The sequence below is a fragment of the Dama dama genome, chromosome 27 (assembly GCF_033118175.1).
Source record: "Dama dama isolate Ldn47 chromosome 27, ASM3311817v1, whole genome shotgun sequence".
Taxonomy (NCBI): Eukaryota; Metazoa; Chordata; class Mammalia; order Artiodactyla; family Cervidae; genus Dama; species Dama dama.
Genome location: NC_083707.1, coordinates 24,573,405 through 24,599,001, shown reverse-complemented (window position 1 = coordinate 24,599,001; position 25,597 = coordinate 24,573,405). Strand labels below are relative to the sequence as shown.

General features: G+C 37.5%; 1 protein-coding gene across 6 annotated transcripts in view; it reads right to left on the bottom strand.

The window, feature by feature from the left end:
- The window catches only part of NOL4 (nucleolar protein 4), a 450,364-nt gene that overhangs the window by 49,701 nt on the left and 375,066 nt on the right, over positions 1 to 25,597 (bottom strand). For all 6 annotated transcript variants that reach the window (XM_061130798.1, XM_061130797.1, XM_061130799.1 and 3 more), the window contains one exon: positions 25,376 to 25,556. In XM_061130798.1, the coding sequence (XP_060986781.1) occupies positions 25,376 to 25,556 (181 nt within the window). The remainder of the gene's footprint in view (positions 1 to 25,375; positions 25,557 to 25,597) is intronic.

Genomic DNA, 25,597 nt, shown 5'->3' with positions numbered 1-25,597 from the left:
GAGAAAATACTCGAGGAAATAATAGCTGAAAACTTCCCTAAAATGGGGAAGGAAATAGTTACACAGGTTCAAGAAACCCAGAGAGCCCCAAACAGGGTAAACCCAAGGCGAAACACCCCAAGACACATATTAATCAAATTAACAAAGATCAAACACAGAGAACAAATATTAAAAGCAGCAAGGGAGAAACAACAAATAACACACAAATGGATTCCCATAAGGATAGCAGCTGATCTATAAATAGAAACTCTTCAGGCCAGAAGAGAATGGCAGGACATACATAAAGTAATGAAGAGAATAACCTACAACCCAGATTACTGTATCCAGCAAGGATCTCATTTAGATATGAAAGAGAATTCAAAAGCTTTACAGACAAGCAAAAGTTGAGAGAATTCAGCACCACCAAACCAGCACTTCAACAAATGCTAAAGGATCTTCTCTAGACAGGAAACACAGAAAGGCTGTATAAACGCGAACCCAAAACAACAAGATAAATGGCAACGGGACCATACTTATCAATAATTACCTTAAATGTAAATGGGTTGAATGCCCCAACCAAAAGACAAAGACTGGCTGAATGGATACAAAAACAAGACCCCTATATATGCTGTCTACAAGAGACCTACCTCAAAACAAGGGACACATATAGACTGAAAGTGAAGGGCTGGAAAAAGATATTTCACGCAAACGGAGACCAAAAGAAAGCAGGAGTTGGCAACACTCATATCAGATAAAATAGACTTTAAAATAAAGGCTGTGAAAAGAGACAAAGGACACTACATAATGATCAAAGGATCAATCCATGAAGAAGATATAGCAATTATAAATATATATGCAACCAACATAGGAGCACCGCGATATGTAAGGCAAATGCTAACAAGCATGAAAGGGGAAATTCACAATAACACAAGAATAGTGGGAGACTTTAATACCCCACTCACAACTATGGATAGATCAACTAAACAGAAAATTAACAAGGAAATACAAACCTTAAATGACACAATGGACCAGCTAGACCTAATTGATATCTATAGGACATTTCACCCCAAAACAATCAATTTCACCTTTTCCTCAAGTGCACACGGAACCTTCTCCAGAATAGATCACATCCTGGGCCATAAAACTAGCCTTTGTAAATTCACAAAAATTGAAATCATCCCAGTCATCTTTTCTGACTACAATGCAGTAAGACTAGATCTCAATTGCAGGAAGAAATCTATTACAAATTCAAACATATGGAGGCTAAATAACACGCTTCTGAAGAACCAACAAATCATAGAAGAAATCAAAAAAGAAATAAAAATATGCATAGAAACCAATGAAAATGAAAACACAACAACTCAAAACCTATGGGACACTGTAAAAGCAGTGCTAAGGGGAAAGTTCATGGCATTACAGACTTACCTCAAGAAACAAGAAAAAAGTCAAATAAATGACCTAACTCTACACCTAAAGCAACTAGAGAAGGAAGAAATGAAGAACCCCAGGGTTAGTAGAAGGAAAGAAATTTTAAAAATTAGGGCAGAAATAAATGCAAAAGGAACAAGAGACCATAGCAAAAATCAACAAAGCTAAAAGCTGGTTTTTTGAAAAAATAAACAAAATTGACAAACCGTTAGCAAGACTCATTAAGAAACACAGGGAGAAGAATCAAATCAGCAAAATTAGAAATGAGAATGGAGAGATCACAACAGACAACTCTGAAATACAAAGGATCATAAGAGACTACTACCAGCAGCTCTATGCCAATAAAATGGACAACTCGGAAGAAATGGACAAATTCTTAGAAAAGTATAACTTTCTAAAACTGAACCAGGAAGAAACAGAAGATCTTAACAGACCCATCACAAGCACAGAAATCGAAAATGTAATCAGAAATCTTCCAGCAAACAAAAGCCCAGGACCAGATGGCTTCACAGCTGAATTCTACCAAAAATTTAGAGAAGAACTAACACCTATCTTACTCAGACTCTTCCAGAAAATTGCAGAAGAAGGTAAACTTTCTCATTCTATGAGGCCACCATCACCCTAATTCCAAAACCAGACAAAGATGCCACAAAGAAAGAAAACTACAGGCCAATATCACTGATGAACATAGATGCAAAAATCCTTAACAAAATTCTAGCAAACAGAATCCAACAACATATTAAAAAAATCATACACCATGACCAAGTGGGCTTTATCCCAGGAATGCAAGGATTCTTTAATATCTGCAAATCAAGCAATGTAATACACCATATTAAAAATTGAAAGATAAAAATCATATGATTATCTCAATAGATGCAGAAAAGGCCTTTGACAAAATTCAACATCCATTTATGATTAAAACTCTCCAGAAAGCAGGCATAGAAGGAACATACCTCAACATAATAAAAGCTATATATGACAAACCCACAGCAAGCATTACCCTCAATGGTGAAAGATTGAAAGCATTTCCCCTAAAATCAGGAACAAGACAAGGGTGCCCACTCTCACCACTACTATTCAACATAGTTTTGGAAGTGTTGGCCACAGCAGAGTAGAAAAAGAAATCCAGATAGGAAAAGAAGAAGTGAAACTCTCACTGTTTACAGATGACATGATCCTCTACATAGAAAACCCTAAAGACTACCAGAAAATTACTAGAGCTAATCAATGAATATAGTAAAGTTGCAGGATATAAAATTAACACACAGAAATCCCATGCATTCCTATACGCTAACAATAGGAAAACAGAGAAATTAAGGAAACAATACCATTCACTATTGCAACAAAAAGAATAAAATACTTAGGAGTATATCTACCTAGAGAAACAGAAGACCTATACATAGAAAACTATAAAACACTGATGAAAGAAATCAAAGAGGGCACTAATAGATGGAGAAACATACCGTGTTCATGACTTGGCAGAATCAATATTGTGAAAATGAGTATACTACCCAAAGTAATCTATAGATTAAATGCAATCCCTATCAAGCTACCAATGGTATTCTTCACAGAACTACAACAAATAATTTCACAATTTGTATGGAAATACAAAAAACCTCGAATGGCCAAAGCAATCTTGAGAAAGAAGAATGGAACTGGAGGAATCAACCTACCTGACTTCAGGCTCTACTACAAAGCCACAGTCATCAAGACAGTATGGTACTGGCACAAAGACAGAAATATAGATCAATGGAACAGAATAGAAAGCCCAGAGATAAATCCACGAACCTATGGACACCTTATCTTTGACAAAGGAGGCAAGAGTATACAATGGAATAAAAACAACCTCTTTAACAAGTGGTGCTGGGAAAACTGGTCAACCACTTGTAAAAGAACAAAACTAGAACACTTTCTAACACCATACACAAAAATAAACTCAAAATGGATTAAAGATCTAAATGTAAGACCAGAAACTATAAAACTCCTAGAGAACACAGGCAAAACACTCTCCGACATAAATCAGAACAAGATCCTCTATGACCCACCTCCCAGAATATTGGAAATAAAAGCAAAAATAAACAAATGGGACCTATTTAAGCTTAAAAGCTTTTGCACAACAAAGGAAACTATAAAGAAGGTGCAAAGACAGCCTTCAGAATGGGAGAAAATAATAGCACAGGAAGAAACAGACAAAGCATTAATCTAAAAAATATACAAGCAGGAGTCTGCAGCTCAATTACAGAAAAATAAATGACCCAATAAAAAGATGGGCCAAAGATCTAAACAGACATTTCTCTAAAGAAGACATACAGATGGCTAACAAACACATGAAATGTTGCTCAACATCACTCATTATCAGAGAAACGCAAATCGAAACCTCAATGAGGTACCATTACATGCCAGTCAGGATGGCTGCTATCCAAAAGTCTACAAGCACTAAATTCTGGAGAGGGTGTGGAGAAAAGGGAACCCTCTTACACTGTTGGTGGGAATGCAAACTAGTACAGCCACTATGGAGAAAAGTGTGGAGATCCCTTAAAAAACTGGAAATAGAACTGCCATATGACCCACCAATCCCACTCCTGGGCATACACACTGAGAAAACCAGATCTGAAAGAGACATGTGTACCCCAATGTTCATCGCAGCACTGTTTGTGGTAGCCAGGACATGGAAACAGCCTAGATGCCCATCAGCAGACAAGTGGATAAGAGAGCTGTGGTTCATGTACACAGGGGAATATTACTCAGCCATTAAAAAGAATACATTTGAATCAGTTCTAATGAGATGTATAAAACTTGAGCTCATTATACAGAGTGAAATAAGCCAGAAGGATAAACACCAATACAGTATATACTGATGCATATATATGGAATTTGGAAAGATGGTAATGATAACCCTATATGCAAGACAGAAAAGGAGACACAGATGTATAGAACAGACTTTTCGACTCTATGGGAGAAGGTAAAGGTGGTATGATCTGAGAGAACAGCATCAAAACATGTATATTATCAAGTGTGAAACAGCTCGCCAGTCCAGGTTGGATGCATGAGACAAGTGCTCAGGGCTGGTGCACTGGGATGACCCAGAGGGATGGGATGGGATGAGGAGGGAGGTGGGAGGGGGATTCAGGATGGGGAACACATGTAAATCCATGGCTGATTCATGTCAATGTATGGCAAAAACCACTACAATATTGTAAAGTAATTAGCCTCCAACTAATAAAAATAAATGGAAAAATAAAATATCTAAGATGTGGAAGAAATTTTAATGTCCATTGACAGATGAATGGGTAGAGAATATGTCTTATAGTTACATATATACAATGGAATATTGCATGCATGCTAAGTTGCTTCTGTTGTGTTCAACTCTGTGCAATCCTATGAAGTGTAGCCTGCCAGGCTCCACTGTCCATGGGATTCTCCAGGCAAGAATACTGGAGTGGGCTGCCATGCCCTCTTCCAGGGGATCTTCCCCACCCAGAAATCCAACCCACATCTCTCATATCTCCTTCATTGATAGCTGGGTTCTTTGCCACTAGTGCCACCTGGGAAGTCCGATTATAGTACACATATAAAATGGACTTGTGTGTGTGTGTGCATATGTGGGTGTGTGAGTCGCTCAGTCATGTCCGACTCTTTGCGACACCATGGACTGTAGCCTACCAGTATCCTTCATTCACGGGACTTTCCAGGCAAGAATACTGGAGTGAGTTGCCATTTCCTTCTCCAAAATGAACTAGTACTCAACCATTAAAAACAATGAAATAATATCATTCACAGCACCATGCATGAACCTAGAGATTGTCATATTGAGTGAAGTAAGTCAGAGAAAATATCATATGATATCACCTATATGCAGAATCTCAAAAAATGATACAAAGGAACTTATTTACAAAACAGAAACAGACTCACAGACCTAGAGAACAAAGTTGCCATGGCAGAAGTGTTGTTGGGGGGGTGGAGGGATAGTTAGGGAGTTTGAGATTGACATGCACACATTGCTAAATGGATAACCAACAAGGGCCTACTATATAGCACAGGGAAATCTGTTCAATATTATGTAATAACCTAAATGGGAAAAGAACTTGAAAAAGAATAGATACATATATGTGTACAACTGAATCACTTTTCTGTACACCTGAAACTAACACAGCATTTTTAATCTATGAAAGTGAAAGTCGCTGAGTTATGTCCAACTCTTTGTGACCCCATGGACTGTAGCTTGAAGGTTCCTCTGTCCATGGAATTCTCCAGGCAAGAAAACTGGAGTGGGTAAGCCGTTCCCTTCTCCAGGGGATCTTTGCAACCCAGGGATTGAAACCAGGTCTCCCACGTTGCAGGCAGATTCTTTACCATCTGAGGCACCAGGAAAGCTCATTAATCACCTACACTTCAATATAAAACAAATTTTTTTAAAGGGCAGAGGAACTAAATAGACATTTTTCCAAAAAAGACATCAAAATGGCTAACAGGTGCATTCCAATGCTGAATGTCACTTATCAGGGAAAGGCAAATCAAAACCACTTCTCATGGGTCAGAATAGAGATCAAGAAAACAAGCATTGGTAAGGATGTAGAGATGCAGGAATCCTTGTACGCTGTTGGCAGTAATGTAAATTGGTTCATGGCTCCATGGAAAACAGCATGGAGCTTCCTCAAAAAATCAGAACTAATATATCATCCAGAAATTCTACTTCTGAGATATAGCCAAGGGAAATGAAAACAGAATATTGAGGAGATATAAGCACTCCCATAATTATTGTAGCATTATTTACAAAAGCCAGATATGGAAACAACCTAAGTGGTATCTTACATATGACATACATATGCCACTACTTGTTTATCCCTATATATATATACATATATCTACTAAACATACATACACGCACACAATAAAATATTATTCAGACGTGAGAAAGAAATCTTGCCACTTGCAACAACACTGATGGACCTTGATTGCATTATACTAAGTGAGATATCAGAGAAAGACAAATACTGTTTGATATCACTTAGTTGTAAAACCTAAAAAAAAAGCCTAATTTATAAAACCATATTGCAGAAAGGTGGTTATTAGGGGGTAAAGGGTGGTAGAATTGGGGATATGCTGTTTAAGGGGACAAACTTGAAACGAATAGTAAATCAGTTCTAGAGAGCTAATGCACAGCACAGGACTATAGACCACAATACTGTATTTTAAACTTCAGAGATGTTAAGAGACCACAACTTTGTTTCTATGCCCAAAAAAGAAATGATAATTATTTTAATTATAGAGGTGTTAGCTAACACTATGGTGGTAATCATATTGTAATATTTAAATATATCAAATCAACAAATTGTACACCTTACACTTACCCAATGTTATATGTCAATTATATCTCAATAAAAATGTTCACATATAAATATATATACACACACACACAATTATCCGAAACTATGAACAAAACCTAGAATCATGTGAAATACGAAGTATTTATACTGACAGATTATCTTTATTATCCTTTTAGTCAATAAACCTTAGAGGGAAAAATACAGATTCAAAGTGAAAGTGAAATCGCTCAGTCATGTCCGACTCTTTGCGACCCCATGGATTGTAGCCCACTGGGCTCCTCCATCCATGGGATTCTCCAGGCAAGAGTACTGGAGTGGGTTGCCATTTCCTTCTCCAGGGCATCTTCCCAACCCAGGGATCAAACCCAGGTCTCCCGCATTGTAGGCAGATGCTTTACCATCTGAGCCACCAGGGAAGTCTAGATTCAAGGAATATAGAATTTTAAGAAGCAGTATTTGGAGACATGTCCATGTGCCTGCCATCCTTCTGTAATTTCTTGACAAATATGTGCTTTGCCAACAGTCGAGAGATTTATATGTTAAAAAGGACCATTCCTATGAATCTAGACAAAATATTCTTTTTCTGTATGTAAAGGGAGATGGGATTGATGAAATCAATTCATGGAGGTTAATACTGTCCTCCCCATTTCTCACCTTTGTTTTTAGGTTGCAATTAAAGCAATTAATATTCTATAGGAAACATAAGAAATCATGGGAACTGTCCATAATAGGAGTAATAGGAGAATAGCCTATGGAATATGACAATATGAAAGTGAAGATTAAAAATAAAGACACAAGAATGTATCTGCTTGGAAAGATAACACTCAAAAATAAACATACTATGACTTTTCTCATAATTAGACACACACTGGGCCTTAAGAAGCACCACTACAAATAAAGCTAGTGAAGGTGATCGAATTCCAGTTGAGCTATTTCAAATCCTAAACAATGATGCTGTGAAAGTGCTGCACACAATACACCAGCAAACTCGGAAAACTCAGCAGTGGCCACAGGACTGGAAAAGGTCAGTTTTCATTCCAATCCCAAAGAAAGGCAATGCCAAAGAATGCTCAAGCTACTGCACAACTGCACTCGTCTTACACGCTAGCAAATTAATGTTTAAAATTCTCCAAACGAGGCTCCAACAACAGGTGAACTGAGAACTTCCAGATGTTCAAGCTGGATTTAGAAAAGGCAGAGGAACCAGAGATCAAATTGTCAACATCTGTTGTATTATAGAAAAAGCAAGAGAGTTCTAGAAAAACTTCTATTTCTACTTTATTGACTATGCCAAAGCTTTTGACTGTGTGGATTACAACAAACTGGAAAATTCTTAAAGAGATGGGAATACCAGACCACCTTACCTGTCTTCCTGAGAAATCTGTATGCAGGTCAACAAGAAACAATGAGAACTGGACACGGAACAACAAACTGGTTTCAAATCGGGAAAGGAGTACGTCAAGGCTCTATGTTGTCACCCTGCTTATTTAACCTACATGCAGGGTACATCATGTGAAATGCTGGCTGGATGAAGCACAGATTGGAATCAAGATTGCCAGGAGAAATAGCAATAACCTTAGATATGCAGATGAAACCTCTCTTATGGCAGAAAGTGAAGAGCAACTGAAGAGCCTCTTGATGAAAGTTAAAAAGAAGTAAAAAAGCTGGCTTAAAACTCAACATTCAAAAAATGAAGATCATGGCACTGTCCCATCACTTCATGGCAAATAGATGGGGAAATGATGGAAACCATGGGAGACTTTATTTTCTTGGGCTGCAAAATCACTGCAAACGGTGACTGCAGGCATGAAATTAAAAGACCTTGCTCCTTGGAAGAAAAGCTATGACAAACCTTGACAGTGTATTAAAAAGCAAAGACATTACTTTTATGATAAAGGTCCATCTAATCAAAGCTATGGTTTTTCCAGTAGTCATGTATGGATGTGAGAGTTGGACCATAAAGAAAGCTGACTGCTGAAGAATTGAGGTTTTTGAACTGTGATGTTGAACTCTCAAGACTTGAGAGTCCCTTGGACTGCAAGGAAATCAGACCAATTTTGTAAAGGAAATCAGTCCTGAATACTCATTGGAAGGACTGATGTTGAAGGTGAAGCTCCAATACTTTGGCCACCTGATGTGAAGAACTGACTCATTGGAAAAGACCCTAATGCTGGGAAAGATAGAAGGCAGGAGGAAAAGGGGACAACAGAGGATGAGATGGTTGGATGGCATCACCAACTCGATGGACATGAATTTGAGCAAGCTTCAGGAGTTGGTGATGGACAAGGAGGCCCGGCATGCTACAGTCTATGGGGTCACAAAGATTTGGACACAACGGAGCAACTGAACTGAACTGAAAGACACATGGTGTTTATAAATATGTTTTTAGGAACTGTGTTAAGAGAACATTATGATCCCTAAAATACTACCTAAAAAAAAACAATGAAAAGAAATTTATATTGCCAGATATAGAACCAAAAAAAAAAAAAAAATCACTAAACCTAGAGTAGTATACAAGCTAACTTTAGATGTGTTCAGAATAATCAGGAGGATTGTATTCCCTAATGGTTTAAATTTCCAGAAATAACTTTTCTCCCTGTGACCACAGAGACGTTGGTCAGAATGTTAGTCATCGTACATTTAATTTTATAATCTTGAGTGGGTGGACCGAACAGCAACTAGGAGGCAAAGTTGCACTCTGTGAAGGCACATTTAAAGACATTCACTTCCACAAGTTCTAGCAACAGTACATGGACGGGAGAAAGGGTTTCAGTAAAAGACTTTGTTTATTAGTCAAGTCACATGTCATTTTAAATGACTGTGTGCCTTGAAATCACAAAAGGAAATGCTAGCATTCTAATTGTATTCATACTTGAAACTTGAATTTTTTTTTAACATGAAAGAGAAAAAAAGAATTAGGCAACTCTGGCCTCCTCTCCAGTTAGGGAGACTCAAGATCTCTAGGGAGGCTAATGGAGCAGTCCAGTGCCTGTTTCAGAAAGGTGCATCAATACCCTTAATCCAGGAAAGAGGAATATGGAAAGTGGCTCATTCAATTTCCATATAGAAAATGGTATTTCTGACTTCCTAGAAAAGTAGAACATTCTGAACTCCTCAAGAGAGCTTCTTCCTGGAGCTGAGGGCTGGCAAGGCCGGGAAATTTTTGCTGGTTTGTTTAGATGGATTCCCAGAGGACATGTCAAAGTTCAAAGGAAATTGTTACAAAATGAAACCGGAGCCAACCAAAATGAACTCATGCCACCTGGAAAGCCCCTGAATGTTATACCAGCAGACTCAAGAAGAAAGGTCGGAGAATACTAATGAAGACTTCTTTTCTTTCCATATCTTCAGTGAGTAGGCAAACACAAAATTCTCAAGAGGATTTTAAGAGTACATAAGATCCATTTTACTGCAGAGAACAGACTTTTAGGACGCTTCTGGCGGAAAAGCCTGATCAATATAGAGCTGTAAAAGCAATTATAAGTGCTGAGCAATGCAGGGAAAACACAGGGTCACTCACCTCTCTTTTCAGAGCCCTTTCTCTGAGGCTCCGTGACCTACAGAAATCTGCTGGAAGATATGAGGGTTCAGTCAGATAAACTGAAAAATGCTTCATTTTATTTTGCAGAAAATTCGTATCATTTTCCAGAGAATGGTTTATATAATTTCCAATCATTAGAAGCAAAATCTCCCTGAAACTCTGTATCTCATTATACATGTGGACAAAAAAATTCAGTCTCAGTTGAATTCTAGGTTATTATTATAGTATGGAGAAGAGCTGGAAAAACAGAATGAACTGTGTCAAAATTGCAGTCACATTTCAAATATATGAAGTTTAGGCTTGCTGTCTCTAAATGCATAATTACAACTTCTGTTATAATGAAATTCTCTTAAAATTTGTCTTTCGTTTTAAATAATCCCAGCCTATGCCAAAAGATTTTCAACACCTATGTTATGTTGACTTCAGTTAGATCACACCGCTGTCTTTCTTCACACACTATGTTATCATGTGGATCTTCCCATTATATAAAGGAGCTATGAATTACCCAGGGGGAATTGCTAAACTTCTGTGAATTACTCTAGGCACTACTCTATAAAATCATTATCTACACAGTTTATCTACAAAAATTATGTATTTTTCACACCTGAAACACCCAGCTGGTCTCCTGGAGCAGGGTAGTTTTCTATCCATGCATTTACACTACTTGCTTCCACATTGCTAGTGAGCCAGAACAAATTATTAAGAAGGTAAGGTCAAAGTAAAAACCATACCTTCCCTGTTCTCTAGATAACTATGGTAAACATTTCTTTTCTGAATCAGATGACTTAAACTGAATACAGTTACAAGTTATGAGCTCTTCTCAGACTGCTGAAAAAAACTGAAAGGTATTTAAAAGCTGAGCAGTTTGAATTATGAGTATTACTATTTAAGAACTGCCATTTAAGTTTTTATAAGGTTATTCATTGACCCTATTTATTTTATTAAAGAATTAATGATACATGATTAAATGCAAAAAGTCAATGGGATAAATGTAGAAAAGGTTTTCTGCAATAATAAACCAAGGATCAATATAATGGTGTAGGTGAGACAATTAAACCTAGAATCAGTGCTATTCAATAGAAATTTCTGTGGTGATTGAAATGTTCTCCATTGTGCAATACAGTAACCACTCACCACTTTGGCAATTGGACACTTAGAATATTTCCTAACGTGACTGAGGAACTGAACTTTAAGTTTTAGTTAATTTTAATTAATTTGAATGTCAATAGCCACATGTGGCTCATGCCTATCATATTGCATAGCACAGATATTGATAAACTTATATTTGAAAGAAATGGAAAACAATCAAAATGATGATACAAGTCAGGATTTAAAGTGTGAAGATAATCTGATAAAGCAGCTCATTAAAGGAACATGAATAGGAGAAATAGACTTACTAAGAATAATCACAAGTTGCACACAGTGATGGAAAAATCTCTAGATACAACTGAAGTTCCCACTATGTTCTGTAGAATATGATCTGACAACTCACTGAGGTTTATTGAAATTCTACTGAGATAATAACTGCATAATCCCAATTATGTTGACTTCAATTAGACCACACAGTTGTCTGTCTTTACAGACTATGTTATCATGTGGATCTTCCCATTGTATAAAGGACTTATGAATGACCTACGGGGAATTGCTTAACTTCTGTGAATTACTTTAGGCACTACTCTATAAAATCATTATCCACACAATTTATCTACAAAAATTATGTATTTTTCATGCCAGAAACACCCAGCTGGTCTCCTGGAGCAGGGTGGTTTTCTGTCCATGTGTTTGCACTACTTGTTTCCACGTTTTACTGAGCCAGAACAAATTATTGAGAAGGTAAGGTCAAAGTAAAAACCATACCTTCCCTGTTCTCTAGATAACTATGGTAAACATTTATTTTCTGAATCAGATAACTTTAACTGAATATATTTTAAAACAGAATATACATGAATTTTTTAAAAAATGTGTCTCCAATGTTTGATATGAAATACTTTCCTTTGATATTGTGCTCTTTCGAGTATTAGGAGAAAAAGAGAACAAACTATTAGAAGATATCCCCAATTTTAACTGATTTTCCCCATGCTCAATTAGATTTAATTAAGTACTCTAAAAAGACACAATATTTTATTGAAATGATTTTTCTGACTAAGTCTTATCCATTTACTATTCATTAGGAAGAAAAGTTAATGGGTGAGACAACTAGAAAATAATCAAGATAAGGTAATAGCTGATACAGATCAGGTGTCAGGAAGGGCATTTCTGTGTAAGATAACCCCAGAAACAGGCAATAATATCTGTATGGGTGATTGTTTCACTCTTAATTAAAAACAAGGTTTTGGGGGATGTCTGGATCATGCAACATGGTAAACAACTGCATATAAAATACGAAGCTCAAGGCAAAGCATGGGGGAGATTATGCAAGTTTGGGCACATTCTGAAGTTGAAACCATGAGATCTAGTGGGCTCTCCTTTGAGCAGTGTGCAGGATTAAAGGGACTAGGGCAGGATGCTAGGAGAATTCCAGCAGGGAAGGGTATGGATTGAGGCAAAAGGCTTAAGACAATAGAAGAATTATTTGGTGATTAGGTGATATGGGGGTCAGACGGTTAAGACTCTGCCTGCAATGCCGGAGACCTGGTTTCGCTCCCTGGGTTGGGAAGGTTCCCTGGAGAAGGGCATGGCAACCCACTCCAGTATTCTTGCCTGGAGAATCCCCATGGACAGAGGAGCCTGAGTCAGACAAGACTGAGCAAGTAAGCACACAAGGTGACATGGACACGAAGAGAGTGGATATTTCAAGGCTCTAGTTATCCACAGATTAAAATGTTACCCAAGACATCTGGTAAGATGAAGGGCAAAAGCACTTCTAGCGTGGCAATAAGTGGGATCACTGAGAGACTTAACCTGACCAGTTTTAGCAAAATGTGGGGCATAAATCAATTATAGTGGATTAAAGAGTAAATGGTTGATGAGGAGTGAAGACAGTAAATGAACAGAAGCACTCTTGACTATTTCAGAAGAGCAGTGATGTCTCAGAATGTCGATGCTGAGGGACAGCAATGTCCACATACCAAACAGATCACACCACTGTGAACCACATCTAGTGTGGTGATGAATCTTCCAGCCAAACTCCCTTAAACTCATAAGTATAGGCTCTGGTTCAAAGCATCTTTACAGCTGATGATCCTCAATATTAGCGAGGAGCAAAGAACGTCACAAATACAAAGACTTGAGCAAACTAGAAACTGTCGTACAAATGTTAGCTATTATGGTCATTATTACTACAATTTGGTCTTGTTAGATTGTGGTCTGTGTATTAGCCCAGTTTATATGAGAGCTGAAAAACGAATTGAAAAGTCTGCCCAATGGAGTTTGTGGAGAGGAAACGTCAGTAGTTAACTTATGCATTATGCATATAATTTAGACTCAATAGATCCAGAGGATGACTGCTGCGAACAATTGCCCTCTTTAGACAGCGCCATGTGAACTTCCTGATAGAAAGAAAGCATTCCAAGGGCCTATGTAATTGGATGTGATAATAACGTGAGGATTAGCTGCTTGCTTGCTTCTCATTTCAGTGGGATGATTTGAATAAGTTCTTTATAAAAATTGTAACTGCTGTCATTTTGATAACAGTCCAAGTTGAAAATCCGGACTGTTGGGTGCAGACCCTTGCCAGCTCTAAACAAATGGAGGTTGGCTAACAAAGGATTTGAAGTGCATTCTTTCCATGTGATGAAGTCTCCAACATGGGCAAGATTTTCCTATTGCTATTCACACTTATTCAGGGGTTCACAGAATCTTTGAAATCTTCCTCTTTCACCTCAGAATTCTCAATTTCAGCCACTTTGCTTCATCAAAGATAAATCCTTCAGCCTACATCCAATACACATCAATAATTCTTGGTACTGTTTTTATTTTGGAACTAAATATTCTATTTTTAAAATTTTTTCATTAATTAACCCAATATGATTGAACACTTACTATATTCCTGGCCTTATTCAAGGGATGTAATAGAGGACAGTTCTTGATTTCCAGGAGTGAGGATGTCACAATTCAGTAAGATAAGTGCTAGAATAAAGGCAGGAGAGTGATTAATCTTCCAAAGGGTGGAAAAGTGGCGAGGGAGAGTCAAGTTTCACAGAGGAAGTACGATTTAAACTGGGGTCATTTGCAGAAACATGGATTGACCTAGAGAGTGTCATACAGGGAGAAGTCAGTCAGAAAGAGGAAAACAAACATCGTATACTAATGTATACATGTGGAACCCAGAAAAATGGTATAGATGATCTTATCTGCAAAACAGAAATAGAGACACAGGGGTAGAAAATAAATATATGGATAGCAAGGACTAAAGGGAATGGCGGGGCAGGAGGATTGACAAGTATACACTATTGACACCAAGTATAAAATAGATAACTAATGAGAACATACTGCATAGCACAGGGAGCTCTACTTAAAGCACCGAAGTGACCTGAATCAGAAGGAAGTCCACAAGGGACGGGACATATGTATATGTGTGGCTGGTTCACTTTGCTTTACAACAGAAGCTAACACAATATTGTAAAGCAACTATAGTTCAATAAAAATTAATTTAAGAATAGTTAATATTATGTGAATTTCACCACAATAGAAATGCGTTTCTATAAAAATGAATTAAAGGATTTTGACGTTCAGACACAAGGAAGAGGAATGCTTAATTTTTTTATCTTAACGTCAGAGATTCTGCCTTATTCAACTCTGTTTTCTCTTAATGTACCTGCTATAGATGGCATGTTTGCATTCCCCTCCCTGCCAAATTCACTTGCTGAAATCACAAGCGATGGTAGTAGATGGTGGGGCCTTTGGGAGCTGATTAGGTCATGAGGATAGAGGACTCATGAATGGAATTGGTGCCCTTATAAGGAAAAGATTTCAGAGAGCTCCCTCATCCCTCCACTGTGTGAAAGAGGAACAGTGAAAAGATGGTCCTCTGTGGACCAGAAAGCAGGCTCTTACCAGACAACAAATGTGCCAGCACCTTAAGCCTGGACTTCACAGCCTGCAGAACTATGAGAAACAAATGTTTGTTGTTTAAGCTACCCAGTCTATGGAATTCTTGTTATAGCAGTCCAAGCCAAAAAAAACACTTAATACAGTGAATTGAACATGAGAATCCAAAAATACTTGTTAAATGAAATCTAAATGTTGTTAAAAATATCCTTTTCATTCTTTTGCCTTTACATTCTTCTTGAACATAGTACATAATCTGTAGGGCTTATGTTCCTAATACATTTGAATTGGAAGACTGGATTGATACATAAACTCTACCATGGCTAAAACAGGTACCTACTGGGGACTTGCTGTATAGAAACAGGGAGCTCAGCTTGGAGCTGCGATGACCTAGATGGGCGGGAGGTCCAAGATGGAGGGGATATATGTACACATACAGCTGGTTCACTGCATTGTACAGAAGAGACTAATTCAACACTATTGCAGCCATAAAATTAAAAGACGCTTACCCCTTGGAAGGAAAGTTATGACCAACCTAGACAGCATATTAAAAAGCAGAGACACTACTTTGCCAACAAAGGTCCATCTGGTCAAGGCTATGGTTTTTCCAGTGGTCATGTATGGATGTGAGAGTTGGACTGTGAAGAAAGTTGAGTGCCAAAGAATTGATGCTTTTGAACTGTGGTGTTGGAGAAGACTCTTGAGAGTCCCTTGGACTGCAAGGAGATCCACCCAGTCCATCCTAAAGGAGATCAGTCCTGGGTGTTCATTGGAAGGACTGATGCTAAAGCTGAAACTCCAATACTTTGGCCACCTGATGCAAAGAGTTGACTCACTGGAAAAGACCCTGATGCTGGGAGGGATTGGGGGCAGGAGGAGAAGGGGACGACAGAGGATGAGATGGCTGGATGGCATCACCGACTTGATGGGCATGAGTTTGAGTAAACTCTGGGAGTTGGTGATGGACAGGGAGGCCTGGCGTGCTGCGATTCATGGGGTCACAAAGAGTCGGACACGACTGAGTGACTGAACTGACTGACTGAACTGATAGAGTATTTACATTCCAATACAGGTTTTGCAAATATTGTATCTCTTTCAAACTCTGCCATCCATTTATGCTACTAACTCAAATTACCTCCCAGTTTCTCCCTTAATGGTTTGAATTGTGATGGTCTTCTTCTCCTTTATAAATTAAGTCAGATGTATAGCTACTTCATGGAGAAGGCAATGGCACCTCACTCCAGTACTCTTGCCTGGAAAATCCCATGGACGGAGGAGCCTGGTAGGCTGCAGTCCATGGGGTCGCTAAGAGTCAGACATGACTGAGCATCTTCACTTTCACTTTTCACTTTCATGCATTGGAGAAGGAAATGGCAACCCACTCCAGTGTTCTTGCCTGGAGAATCCCAGGGATGGGGGAGCCTGGTGGGCTGCCGTCTACGGGGTCGCACAGAGTCGGACACAACTGCAGTGACTTAGCAGCATAGCTACTTCAACTTGGTCTCTTGAAAGTTGTTGCTTCCTTCCATACATTTTGGAGGATCTCTACAAATTCTAAAATTAAGTATTCTCAAACTTAGATTAACTGGAGTTGTCAGCCATCAGATATGATGTTGGCATCTCATATAATGCTAATTTGCTGCTACGCCTTTTTAGATCTCAAGATTTATGTATATGTATGTAGTTTCTTTCTCCACAGTTCCAAATCTGTTACAGGGAATGACTATTCTGATGTCTTACATATGAAAAAAACAAGCTAAAGATAATACCATTTGAAAAGTCAGAATGCATGGGGTTCCCAGAATTTATGAAGAAAGTCCCCAAATAAAGGCATTTGCAGGTCTGATCAATCTTGGTGCCCTCCTGTGGTTAAAACAAGCAAAAACTAAACAAAATAAAAACAGCAGTAGCCAATACCAGGGCTACAGGCAGAATGTGTTTTTTGAGAAGAAATGTTATTTAAAGCTCCTTCACAACATGAAATCAACCATTTGCTTTGCTATCGTCACCATAGCTAGAGACCTTTGTCAAATGTGAGCTAGAGAAACTCTTTTTGGTTTAAGTCTAAAGTCTAGACTAGTCTTTGCTCCCCTCACTCAATTATGCTCAGCCCAAGGCCAAGGCTCAAAGGAAGCCATCTCATTTTTCCTACAGGCCATTCTGATTATTCTGCTACTCTTGTTTCTTCTCAGTAACACACAATCTGAATTGCTCACAGTTGTTCTCTGCTGTATTCTAAAGAGCCTTTAGGGGCTTCCCTGTGGCTCATACAGTAAGGAACCTGTCTGCAATAAGGGAGACCTGGGTTCGATCTCTGGATTTGGAAGATCCACTGGAGGAGGGCATGGCAACCCAGTCTAGTATTCTTGACTGGAGAATTCCATGGACAGAGGAGACTGGCAGACTACAGTCCTTGAGGTTGCAAAGAATCGACACAACTGAATGATTAACACTTTCACTTTTCAAAGAAAATTTTATCTCATTATACAAAAAGTCAAAAGATGCACTAACTAAATACCCAAAAAGTCAACATGTATGACCTTTAGCAAGTCACCTATCTTTCCTGGCCTGTTTCTTTCTTAATGGCCCCTAAATAATAAGGAGGTAGATATCAAATTATTTCTCAAGTCTATTTAGCTTTTATCATTCAATGGTGGTGAAGCTTTTTTGTGGGGAGACTTAAAGACAAGTTAGTCGTTCAAGCTGGATTTAGAAAAAGCAAAGGAACCAGAGATAAAATTGCAAACACAGAAAAAGCAAGGGACTTCCAGAAAAATACCTACTTCTGCTTTACTGACTAAGCCAAAGCCTTTGACTGTGTGGATCACAACAAACTGGAAAATTCTTCAAGAGATGGGAATACCAGACCACCTTACCTGCCTTCTGAGAAATCTGTATGCAGGTCAAGAAGCAACAGTTAGAACTGGACATGGAACAACAGGCTGGTTGCAAATTGGGAAAGGCTGTATATTGTCACCCCGAGTATTTAACTTATATGCAGGGTACATCTTGCAAAATGCCAGGCTGTGTGAAGCACAAACTGGAATCAAGATTGCCAGGAGAAATATCAGTAACCACAGATATGCAGATGACACCACCCTTATGGCAGAAAGAAAAGAGGAACTAAAGAGCCTCTTCATGAAAGAGAAGAGTGAAAAAACTGGCTTAAAACTCAGCATGCAAAAAACAAATGAAGATCATGGCATCTGGTCCAATCACCTCATGGCAAATAAATGGGGAAACAATGGAAACAGTGACAGACTTTATTTTCTTGGGCTCCAAAATTACTGCAGATGGTGACTGCATCCCTGAAATGAAAAGATGCTTGCTCCTTGGAAGAAAAGTTATGACCAACCTAGACAGCAAATTAAAAAGCAGAGACATTACTTTGCCAACAAAGGTCCGTCTAGTCAAAGCTATGGTTTTTCCAGTAGGCATGTATGGATGTGAGAGTTGGACCATAGAGAAAGCTGAGTGCCGAAGGATTGCTGCTTTTGAACTGTGGTGTTGGAGAAGACTCTTGAGAGTCCCTTGGACTGCAAGGAGATCCAATCAGTCAATTCTAAAGGAAATCAGTCCTGAATATTTGTTGCAAGGACTGATGCTGAAGCTCCAATTCTTTGGCCACCTGATGCAAAGAACTGACTCATTTGAAAAGACCCTGATGCTGGGAAAGATTGAAGGCAGGAGGAGAAGGGGACGACAGAGGATGAAATGGTTGGATGGCATCATTGATTTGATGGACATCAGTTTGAACAAGTTCTGGGTGTTGATGGCACGGAAGTTGAGGCCTGGCGTGCTGCAGTCCATGGGGTTGCAGACATGACTGAGCAACTGAACTGAACTGATAACTTCATCATAGCACCATAGTATCTATATTCGAGTGGCAAATTTATGGAAATCATTTTCTAATACAACTACTTTCTATAAGAACAGTCCCTGGGGCTTCAAAGAGTTGAAAAAGACTGAGCAACTGAACTGAACTGATAACAACTGCTCACTTGTATGGCTGCATACTTGGAACCAATACCAGATTTCCTATGTTGCTTTTTACCATCACTGAACAATACAACTGGGGATTTAATAACAGCATATTGTGATTAAACATGTATGTATATGTTTATGTGCTCTGTGGTACATGCTTCAAGGGACAAATTCAGGATGCTATTAGAGTTATGACTGTACCTGATCTAGACCTGCAGAGTTCAGGATTTAAAAAATGAGCAATAAATGAGAGATGTGGGAGTAAAAAATGATCAAAGAAAACTTCAGGAGGGAGGATCCTAAGGCATGAAGAGCTAGCTAATATCATTTTTCTAAAAACAATGAGAGCCAAAGAAGGGTTTTAGATATTGAAGTGATGTGATCAGGTTTTCCTTTCCTTAAAGATTACCCTGATTTCTCTGTGGAGAATGGGTAGAAAGGCAAGAAAACTTTTGGAGTCCTGCTAATTAATAATCCATAGCAGCATTTCCCCTTTCATTTCCCTCTCAAGTTTTACCCTTGATTGGCAGTTCCTCCAAAGTTCTTTCTCTCTTCTCAAAAAAACTCTCTAAAAATATTCTCACTTGTGTTTTGAATCTTTTCCCTCACTGTATATAGTATCTTTCTCTTTACCAGTAGCTCCCTGCCTTTTTTATGAAAACATGATGCTTGCTCCAACTTGCTGAATAAATCAAAGTAACAAAATGGGACAGGAAATATATAATCCCACAGGATTGTGCTCAAAAGTGTCTCATGCTTTATTTAATGCTGTGCTGTTACCGTCTTGCAATTCTTCATTCTTAAACATGAGGCCCCACGTTTTCATTTGGCATTGGGCTCCCACAATTATTTTGACATTTAGTGAGTAAAGATAAATTATTTTGGTTGTGTTTGAGTAGAGGAAACGTTTGTTCTACATTCTTCTATATGTCATTTCCTTGTCCAAAGCTTTGGCCACGTCTCTTCATTTTTAGTATCACTATGATAATCTAAGCTACCATTCTCTTTTTCTGATATTACATCAGTAATTAATATTAGGCAAAATAGACTTTTATAAAGTTTTTAGATAAAAAGGGGAATATTTTACAACAACAAAGCATCAGTCTGTCAGGAAGATATAATAATATAAGCAATGCGTGTGTGTGTGAGTTGTGTCCAACATTTGAGACCCTATGGACTGTAGCCCACCAGGTTCCTCTGTCCATGTGATTTCCCAGGCAAGAATAGTGGAGTGGGTTGCCATTTCCTTCTCCTCCTTCCCCACCCAGGTTTCCAACCCGCGTCTCCTGCATTGGCAGGCAGAATTTACCACTGAGCCACCTGGGAAACAGTATAAACAATATATGTACATAATGACTGACTGACAAATGAATGAGACAGAACTGGCAGAATTGAAGGCAAAAATAAATAATTCAATGACGGTAGTTGGAGATCTCAATACCATTTTTTTCAATACTGGCAATAACTAGGCAGATGATCAACAAGAATATAGAAGATTTCAGCACTGTAACCCAACTAGGCCTACTACATATTTATAAAATATCTTACTATCTATGGTAGAATAGACATACTTTTCAGGAACATGTGGAACATTCCCCAGGATAGACCATAATCCAGGTCATTAAGCCAGGTTCAATAAACTTGAAAGGATTGAAATTTTTCAAAGTCATCGACAGAAAGAAATTTGGGAAATTCACAATTATATGGCAATTAAACAGCATATTTGTAAATAATCAATGGATCAAAGAAGAAATGATACAGGAAATTACAAGATACTTTGAAGTGAATGAAAGCAAAAACACAACATACCAAAACTTCTGTAATACGGATAAGGCAGTGCCTAGAAGGAAATTTATAGCTGTAACCCACTCCAGTACTCTTGCCTGGAGAATTCCATAGACAGGGGAACTGGTCAGGCTACAGTTCATGGGATCGCAAAAAGTCAGATACGACTGAACGACTAACTTTCACTATCAAATGCCTATAAACAAAAAGATTAAAAAAAAACCTTCAAATAAATGTCTTAACTTTTCAGGTTAAGACATTGGAAACAAAGAGCAAACTAAATTTAATGTAAGCAAAGTGAAGGAAATATTAAATAGGGGAGTTGAAATCAGTGAAATAGAGAATGGAAAAGCCATAAGAAAATCAATGAAACAAAATGTTTGCTCTTTGAAATGATCAAGAAAACTGACAAAACCTTTACCAAGAATCACCAAGAAGAAAGAGAACACTTAGATAACTTGAATCAGAAATGACATTGGGAGCATCACTACTGACCTTACAAAAATAAAAAGGTTTGTGAAAGAAGACTATGACACTTGTATCAATAAATTAGATAATTCTGGTGAATGGATCAACTCCTGCAAACATACAAACTATCTAACTGCAGTTTAAAGAAGAAAGAGACAACATAAGCAGCCCTCTAACAAGTAAATAGAGATTGATTTAGGAAACAAAATCCTTCCAGAAAAGCCCAGGCACAGATATCACCAAATTCTATCAAATACTTAAAGAATTAATATCACTGCTTCACAGACTATTCCAAAATAATAGAAAAAATATAAAATAATGTTTTAAGGAAAATATACCTTCTATAATAGCATCACAAAGGGAAATACTTAGCAATAGAATTAATGAAAGAAGTGCAAAGTTTGTATTGTAAATACTGTAAGACTTGTTGAGAGACATTCTAAAAATTGAAAGAGCCCATGTTCAGTCTGTAATTTCTTTAAAATGTTAAACATGGACCACATGTATGCATCAGCAATTCCACTCTCAGGTATTCCCCCAAATAAATGATAATATATATATATATATATATATATATATATATATATATATATATATGTATATACATACAATGTTTTATGTAAATGTGTATAACAGCATTATTCATAGTAACCCCAAAGTGGAAAACACCAAATGCCCATCAACTGAACTAAACAATTGATATATTGCTAAACAAAATATGACATATCTACAGAATGGAACATCATTTGGCAATAAAAAATGAAGCATTGATACATGCTCTAACATAGGTATACCTTGAAAACAGCATCTAAGTGAAAGAAGCCAGACACAGAAGACCACATATTGTGTGACTCATTCATTTATATGAAATTTCCAGGCTGGGAGAGTTTCCAGAGAAAATAGATTAGTGTTTACCAGGGGCTGTCACTTCCTTCCTTCCTTGCTTCCATTATATTCCATTACAGATTGCCAGCTCAGTGGTTTACAATGTGGCCTCTGATGTCAGAATGATTGTCAAATCCTGGCCCCTTCCCTTCCTTTATTAAAGAGGGATTTGGGGCAAGTCACTCATCTTCTCTGAGCCTCACAAAATAGGTTTCAATCACATTAGAAAAAAAGGAAGTAGTACCTAGGCATGATATTTTCAAGTGGGGGCAAGTTCAGTTTTATAAAAAATTTCCCCCAAATTGCAGAATATATCTCATAGGATTGTATAAGGATTAAACAGAGACTACATGGAAACACCATAATGATTCAGAAGTGGTAGTTAGTGTTAATAATTAAAGTTCAATAAATTAATTTCATAAATGAACAATCTTTTTAAATCTAGAAGACAAAAAATCATGTCATTATTATCTTTAGTGACTCTACTCCCTCCCCCCACCCCAATTTTTTGATTTCGTGGTGAAGTTCTGAGCTACCTATCAGGTTTTACTTGCTATGTAAAATATTTAAAAAGAACATTACTGTTTCTTGCGTTATAGGCTAAGAGAAGGCTTAACTTTTGCTTATGTTTTCCATTTCTGGTCTTAGACTTCCCCTTTCCTGCTGATTTGTTGTTCAAATAAAAATAAACATTGAAAACAACTAAGAAGGCTCACTAGTTGGATTTTGAAAAGATGAATATACACTTGAAACTTTTTCCCAAAGAGTTTCAAAATAAGCTGCTTTTTTTTCTCTTCCACTTCGGGTACCACTCTTTTGAGCTGGAGGTCAGTTGATACAGACTAATATTCAGTGACTCTGTCTTTAGAGGACTTTTAATTCTAAGGCAGATCAAAGAGCCCGAGCCTTGTGTGTTTCCACACATTTTCAGCAGAAAAGATAGGAAGTATGTTTTTCTTTTAAAACCAAACTACACTGAGCTCTCAGTGATACTACCAATTCAACTACAAAATTATGGAGTTTTTGCTTCAACTTATTGATTTCACATCTGTATCTACTTTGCCTCCTGCTGAAAATTCCATCTTTCACTGACACCAACATAATTACAAACTCATTCTAAACTATAACACACAGACAACATTTCCAAAATAATAAGATGATTACTGAAAATAGTTTAAGGTTTTATCATAAGCTTTCACACTGTGGTATCAAATTATGACTGTTGAGATCCCTTGGAAAAGTTCCTCTCTATGGGGTTATGTCAACCACTTATTAAACAGATAAAGTTCATTTGCATAATTTTTATTTCAATACTAGGGATTCTTCAGATCATATTGTTCCATAATTATGCAAATTGTTTCAGTTAAACTTAAAAAACAAAGTATGAAAAACAAGTGTACTCATTCATACATATACATGTTTCCATTCTCTTCCATGTACATGTATGGCTGAGTCCCCTCACTGTTCGCCTGAAACTACCACAACGTTGTTAACTGGCTATACCCCAATACAAAATAAAATGTTCAAAGTTACCAAAAAAGAAAAAAAAGAAAAGAAAAAACCACAACCAACTGTAATCAGAGAATAATTCTGGCTTATAGTCCCTTCTTTATTCTGTTCGTTTTCCATTCCGGTCTCTATATAAATTTTATATATAAATTTTTAATATATATAAACTTTCTTATGTGGATGCAGTATAATTGAATCAACTAGCCATCTCTTGATAGACATCTTTATTGGTAAGCTTTTTTGGTGCATTTATAAATAACACTGCAACAAATAAATAGCCAAGTGCATATGTCTTGTATTTTTGCCAGTATGTCTTTGAGATAAACTGCTAACAAGAGATTCCTAAAGAAATTTCTGGGTCAAGTGGCAAATGAATATTTAATTTTGTCAGATATTGTCAAGTTTACTCCAAGTTTTTGCATTTCTACAGGCAGATCTACTCATTTCCCACAGCCTAGTCAAAGAAATATTCTGTAAGTATTTGGGCTTTTGTTAATCTGAAAGATAGAAGCTGCATCTCTCTTACTGGAAGTGAGTGAGTTTGAGTAGCTATACCTGGATTTAAGCTCATTTGCATTGCTTTCTATGAAAAGTGCATGTTCATATTTATAGCCTTATTTATTAAATATGTAGTTTTGAGTATTTCTTTTTAGAAGACCTTCATGTATTGGCCTAACTCTTTGTAGTATAGGTAGCTAGTAATTTTGCAGTTTATCATTTAATTTTTACTTTATGTATTTTGTTGTGTGTGTGTGTATGATGGAACATATTTTCCCCTGGATTTTAAGTAGTTTTACAGTTTATAAAATTGGATTTTATAGTTTAGGAAAACTTTTCCTACAACCCAGTGATAGGAAAGTCACCCATGTACAGTATTCCTAAAAGATGTATGACTTTACATTACACATGTGGAATTTATTCTGGTATATAAGCTCAAGAAATTCCTAAAAATTTACCACTGCTGGTGGAACCCACCATTGTCATTGACAAGCTTTTGGCTAGAGATCCATGGTTTGTTTCTCTGTGTTGTTTCAGTTTGTATCTTCTTACTTAAAAAAACCGTGTATGTTTCAATAAATCAATAAAGCTCCCGGTACCTCAAATTTTCCAAATTAAAAACCTCTTCTTTGAACATTGAGAAAATGTGTCATTATTTTTGACGAGTGGTACATTACAGCTTCAAGGAAAGAATGTGTGACTATTTGGTTAAAAAAAATTGCTATTTCTCTAGTTGAGATTTTTGAGTTTAAAACAGCAATTGTTCAGGTCCTTAATAGTGCAGCTACATATACGTAGAAACAGCAACGGAACAGGGAGATGTCCTTGTAGGCAGGTGGACATCATGTGTTAAATGGTCTTGTTTTCAGCAGATTGGCACTGACTATTGCTTATAACACTGCATTCCATTTTTTTCTCTCAAGTTTAGGGAATTTAATACCCACAAATTGACAGAAAAACATAATATGTAATAAAGACTCACCACTACTAGATGCATCATTCAGATTTAGCAGTCCCCCTCCGAGCCCTCTGTAACTATGGTAACTGTAGGTCCCATTTCCGTTGATGTACAACACCTCCTGGGAGCCTGAAACAGCTGAGGTTGAGTAAGTGCCCTGGGCTGCCTCCGGTTTACACTGTTTGTCTGTTGGAGCAGACTCATCCTGCAATGACAATAGCATCTCATTATTTATCAAATCACCAC